The sequence below is a fragment of the Helianthus annuus genome, chromosome 9 (assembly GCF_002127325.2).
Source record: "Helianthus annuus cultivar XRQ/B chromosome 9, HanXRQr2.0-SUNRISE, whole genome shotgun sequence".
Classification (NCBI taxonomy): Eukaryota; Viridiplantae; Streptophyta; class Magnoliopsida; order Asterales; family Asteraceae; genus Helianthus; species Helianthus annuus.
This window is the reverse complement of record NC_035441.2, coordinates 167,586,655-167,593,000: the sequence shown is the minus strand read 5'-3', so window position 1 is coordinate 167,593,000 and position 6,346 is coordinate 167,586,655. Positions and strand designations below refer to the sequence as shown.

General features: G+C 34.1%; 1 protein-coding gene across 1 annotated transcript; it reads right to left on the bottom strand.

The window, feature by feature from the left end:
- Positions 1-5,142: 5,142 nt before the first annotated feature.
- Positions 5,143-6,024, bottom strand: LOC110879471 (transcription factor MYB44). The gene has a single exon (XM_022127933.2). It carries the CDS (start codon positions 5,906-5,908, stop codon positions 5,240-5,242), a length of 669 nt encoding a protein of 222 aa, XP_021983625.1. The 5' UTR covers positions 5,909-6,024; the 3' UTR covers positions 5,143-5,239.
- Between the last annotated feature and the right edge of the window lie 322 nt (positions 6,025-6,346).

Sequence of the window (6,346 nt, the reverse complement as noted above, 5' to 3'; positions counted from 1 at the left end):
AATTTAATATATCAGATCTACTAATTTTTTAAAAACCATTGGGGTCCGGGGACCCCGACCCGCTCTATGTGGGCCCGCCCCTATTTATACTATTAATTAAACACGTTATAAGAAGCCAAAAACAATAGTGCCATTTGCATGGTTGTTAAGATGTTGATCTTACAGTATTTGTTGTGGTGAGGTGAAAGGTGAAAATAAAGTACGCACGTAGACACATTATTTTTTTTTTCTTTTTTCTTTCTTCTTTCATTTTTATATTTTTCACCACTAAGGTATGTTATGATGATGTGAAATATGGTGAGAAAAGTAATAAAAAAATTTGAAAAAAGAAATGATAAAGTGTAATAAATAACTGGGTTATATATTAATTATTAAATAACAAATATTAAACATACTCCCCTGATCCCGCCATCCTCTTCATGCCTATAGGGGTGGTGGCCATTTCACCCAAGTGATGTGTGCAGCACCCAAGATGCTTAGTTGGTAGGGGATGTCGTGCTCTATGAAACCGATAACACATAGCCTTATAACATTATGATTTTATAATCTAATTTAGTGAGAACACTTTGCTACTTCATCATAGAATCAAGATGTTGATCACAAGACCGTAGACTCTCAACACGATGTTATTAGTTGAAATAGTAAATAATAAAAAAAAAACTTGTAAATGTGTTAATACTGTTATAAAAGGTAATAAGGTAATAATCATATATGCAAATGTAGCCAAACATAAGTAGTTTTCAGGAAATCATTCAATTTTAAATTGTGCAATTATCTAAATTTCAAAACCTTGATAACCTAGCTAGATTTTTAATTCTATCATCACTTTTCATATTACATTATTTGTTATCAAGATCAACTCTTAACTCATTATCAAATATGCAACCCAGTTAGATCTCTCGACCTTGAAAACAAAATCGTTTCACAATATTTCGCATAATTTTGTTTGTCTTTTACTAATAATAAAATCTAGTTAAGATTTTCACCTCCCATATCTCATCTATTAATAAAATCTTTATCCTTACATCCTAACACAATATCCATTTGTAGCCATTATTATGAATAATTTACGAATATAGCCATCTACGTTTAGCACATTTACCTTGTGTCCTCTTGAACCCTGAAAGATGTGACACAAAGATTAAAATAGTTATGTTCATGTCACCTTACCTAAACAGAAACCGACATATCATCATAGTTTATAATAAATAAAATAAACAATGCCTTTTAAAGTGTGAAATTAGCACGTTTTTATTTTATTTTTAACATGAGCAAAGAACACCCCGTCCCAACTCTCAAAAAAGAGTGTTGAATATAATGGCATAAAACGATAAATAACAAGTGGGAACACACCGCGTGGGGCCTCTTAGTCCATACTCATGGTCATGTACACTTTTCTTTACCACTTTTTTAAATATATTTTTTAGCTTACTTTTTTCTTATCTTTATAAGATATATATAAAACTAGTTCAAGACACAATATAATACAAATTGGAAAATGCATGTGTTTCTTTATAACTAATATTGTAAGTTTGTTTTGAGAAAAGAATGATAAAAAAAAGAGTTAAATGTCATTTTAGTCTATCTGGTTTGGGCTATTTTGACAGTTTAATCCAAAGGTTTCATTTTTCGTCCGTGTGTACTAAAAGGTTTCACCATTGTCATTTTAGTCCACTGGGTTAACTTCATCTATTTTTTTCTGTTAACGAGAAGGGCAATTCGGTCATTTTATATGGCCAAATTGCCCTTCTAGTTAACAGAATTACATATAAAATGACCGAATTGCCCTTCTCGTTAACAGAAAAAATGGATGAAGTTAACCCAGTTGACTAAAATGGAAACGGTGAAACCTTTTTGGACCCACAGACGAAAAATGAAACATTTGGACTAAACTAGCAAAATGACCCAAACCACAAGGACTAAAATGACATTTACTAAAATGACATTTAACTCTAAAAAAGTTATAATAATTTCATACTAGTTTTTGTTTTACTAGTAATATATGAATATTTCAATACGATGAATTCGATCATGTAACAGTCCGTTGATAACAAAAACTTAAAAGATATCAAATATTTAAAAGTTAAAACAACAAAACCGGAAATTTGGAGGCGGTAGAAAGCCTCGACTACTTTGGCGAAATGAGTATGTTTGAGGACCATATGTGACAACTTACGACGACTTGAAAGAAGATGCCTAAGCCACAAGTTTTTCTTTTTCTTGTTTGTTTTTTTTTTCTCTGTTGAGGTTGATTGAGAATATGAAGAAAAAAAACATGATAAATATGTTTGAATGTAGATTCAAACAAGAACGAAATCAGTTGTTAGTTAATGGTAGTCAACTAATGAGCCGTGTGAGTCCCTTTCAAAATACCAACATTAACTTCCAACATAATTAGTTAATTACCAATTGAATTCTTTTAACTAATAAATTATACATAAGTTGATCATTCTTCCATTGCTAATTCCGTTGGTAATAATACATTACGTGTGTTACTATGTTAGTATATTTTATAAGAGTTAATTACTGTTTTCGTCCCTTTGTTTGTCAAAAATCACTATTTCAGTCCATTAGTTTAAAAATTGCGATTTCAGTCCCTGTGGTTTCACTTTCGTAACCATTTAAGTCCATGTGGTTTCACTTTCGTAACTATTTCAATACATTTATATCGTTAGTACAGGGATTGAAATGGTTACGAGGTTGACTGAAATGGTTACGAAAGTGAAACCAAAGGGACTGAAATCGCAATTTTTAAACTAATGGACTGAAATAGTGATTTTTGACAAACTACAGGGACAAAAACAGTAATTAACTCTAAATATAAATATAAATAAAAGTAATTCAAAATAAATAAGAATCCTAAAAAAAAATAATCGTTTAGGACAAGACAGATATTGAATTATACAAAACCGGCATTTTCTAGAATGTTAGGATTCTAAGGTTCAATTATCGAATCACATGTTTCAAACATTAAACATAAAATATGTATTACCTATAACTAGAAAAACAACCAGAGGAAATAGTGCCATGTAGTTGTCTGAGACCCCGTCATTTGTCCATTATTTTTGTATGTAACTTTTAAACCATTAGCTTCGTCGATGTATGGGTTTCATTCATATCCTAGGAATCAAAATCTGTGTGTGAGGTTTTTAAAATATAAAGAGTATAAAAAGTGGTCGTGAGTGGAGTAGAGAGAAGATGTTACTGTTCATCTGTATATTTGCGTGGACACTATTCACCCACTATAATTTTTTAATATATATTGAAAGTGGTTGTGAGTGAAGGAGAGAGAAAAATGTAATGACAAAGGTATAAAAATATTATTTAATTGAAAAGTAAAGAGAAAAAACATTTGTTTTTAGCATGGTTGCAAAAGTCACTAGGTGCTCCCTAGTCGGTCGACTGGGGAGTTGAGAGTACTCGGTCTAGGCTGAGAGTACTCGGGGAGTACTCGGACATGTTAATTATAAAGAAATTACTTTTTGGAGATTAGATAGACATAGAAATTATGTTTTATTATTATTTAAGTCAAACTAGGCCCGAGTTGACCTCCTGGATCCAATTCTGGCCAAGGTTGACCGCGTTTGACCGACTCCGAGTAATAGGCGGAGTCGAAGAAAGTCGCCTCGGCAGCCTACCTTGTAGCGACTACTCGGGGAGTACTCGGCCTTGGAAATCTTGTTTTACAACCATGGTTTTTAGTAAAAATATATTGAAATAGGAGTTGTTTTTTAGTGGAATGTATCACCTCTCTGTTTTTAAAAAGTTTTCTTCATATTGATTTACTTTGTTTATATGTGTGTTTAGCCCATCTGCTTCAACTTTGGTATTGTATATGTTTAGTCAATCTACTTTCATTCTTTTAAGTAATTAGTTGTCACTTTTTTTATTTTAATTATAAACCTTCAACTTCACTAATATACGTGTTTATCCCCTTTGTTTTTAGAAAAAAAAAAAACTTTCTTTTTATTACTTAACTTTGTTTAGATGTGTGTTTAGTTCCTCCGCTTTAACTTTTTGATAGTGTACATGTTTTGTCCTTCTTCTTTTATTCCTTTTAGTATTCTATCTTTTAGCCTTTTCCCAATGCTACCATAACGATTCAACCAAGGGGAATAGTGACCATTAGCTATTGGTAGACAACCGCTACTACTCTTGGGCTTTAATAAAGTTACTTTATAGTCCTAACTTTATTAACACAAAAATTCTTTGACACACGTATTTTTATTTATGTCTAATTTTTATTGAGATCGTATTATAAGTAGTTTGTACAAGTAACCAAAACACATAACTGTATGTTATTAAACTGAGTCCGCTTACCGCCCCGCAATGTGGGTGAGGCATAAACTAGTTTTGTTAATGTTTTTCTTATCTCTTTGGATAATATTCCACACTTATTCAATCCCCCGTTGCAGTCATGATAGCTTTGCTAACTTAAGATCTAGTCATTCATTCTTTTTACGTCTTTTACCACCTTATAAATTACTAATGGGTTGTTTGTTTAGCTTTTATTGATATTTTTAATACTTCAGACCTCTTACTAGTTCAACACTTAAGGGTTAAGACTGTTTGTTTCGCGAGCAGATGTCTGAATGATTTAGACATTTGCCTCTGAATGATTAAGCATTATACTAAGTATGAATGGTTAAGACCTCTTATCTAAATCGGTCAGACATTTGCCTCTGAACGGTTAAGCATTATATTGGTCTTAATGATTCGGAACTCTTACTAGTTCAGCACTTAATTGTTCAAACTTATTACTAGTTCAGCACTTAGTCATTCAGAAGTTGTCAAACAACCACTAAAACAATTCTTAAGCAACACAATCAAGGAGGCTTTAGGAGGTGTCTCAGCAACCCCTCAACTTTTTGGCAAAATGTAAAAGTAGTGTATTTTTTTCTTCTTGATTACAAGAATGAGATATCCTAAGCAAATATTAGGTTACCTCTTGGTCAAATTATTTTTTTTTATTGTTTTGTGATACCACGAGACATAATGTTAGTAAGGTACATCCGCGCTATCCAATAGATCATATATAGGTGGAGGGTTCAAATTAAGGCTTACAAGAAGTAGGTATAAAAGCATTTAAAAATATGTTAGTTTGTCTGGAAAAAAAAAAAAAAACTAGTAAAACAAATAAAATATCAACAAAATTACACTTAACGAATTTATCATTTATCAACATTTAACTTCCATTATAAAATACAAAAAAAAAAAAAAAAAAAAAAAAACACAACTGTCAATGAAACCCAGAAGAAGAAGTCTCCGGGAACGACGTCGTAACATACTCTCTAACCTCCCTAGCAATCACCCCCCTCATCACATCCCAAAACCCCACCGGAAAACTCTCCGTCCGGTTTTCCGACGACTCACACCCCATTGTCCCCGGCGGCGCTAAAGACAAAGCCGTCATCGGATCCTCCTCATCCTCATCCGCCGCCACACCCACATTCCTCGGAGATCCCGACACCACAACCTCCGGCACACCACTCCGGTTCTCAAACCGCCGTTTCTTCAACGTAGAATTCCAATGATTCTTAACCGCATTATCGGTCCGACCCGGAAGCAACCGGGCAATGGTGGCCCACCGGTTCCCGTACTGAGCATGTGCAGCCAAAATGGTCTCATCTTCCGCCGGTGAAAACGGCCGGTGGTGCACATCGGGGCTCAGCTGGTTGCACCACCGGAGCCTACACGATTTACCGGACCGGCCCTTTATATATTTACTAATATGGGACCAGTTTCGGGCCCCGTATCGCTCAACAAACCGGGTTAAAATCTTGTCTTCTTCGCCGGTCCATGGGCCCTTTATTTGGTTGGAATGTTTGGGTTTTTGACCCGAGTGAGAGGATTCTGATGAGGATGAATCGGAGGATGATGATGCAGGCCAATTGAAATGTTGTTCCATTAAACGAATAGGTATGTGATTTGCGTTAACTACGTCCCTGGTGTTTGTACACACCACCACCGGGTTAATAATAAAATGTGAATGTGATTATGTGAGGTTGGTTGATGAGGGGGATAGTGGGAGTTGATTGTATATATAGGTGGATGGGTGCATGTACGTATGAAATGGGGAGATGACAAAAGGTAGGTTCTAGGAAATGGGACTTTTTATTATTATTATTTTGCAAAAAGTTTGGGGTGTGTTTTATTAATTTAGGGGTGTGTTACAACTTATAAGTTAGTTGGGTTGGGTTGGGTTGGGTAGGGTTAGGAAAATATCTTGTACGGAACTTTATGATGAAGTTGAAATTTTATTTGGTTTTGTGAGGATAAATTGTGTTGTGGATAAGTTTGTTTTTTTATGGCACAAACTAACTAACTATAAGGTTACATGGTGTGG

Excerpts from the sequence above, each read along its gene's own strand:
- LOC110879471 (XM_022127933.2), bottom strand. The coding sequence starts at position 5,908 with ATGGAACAACATTTCAATTGGCCTGCATCATCATCCTCCGATTCATCC.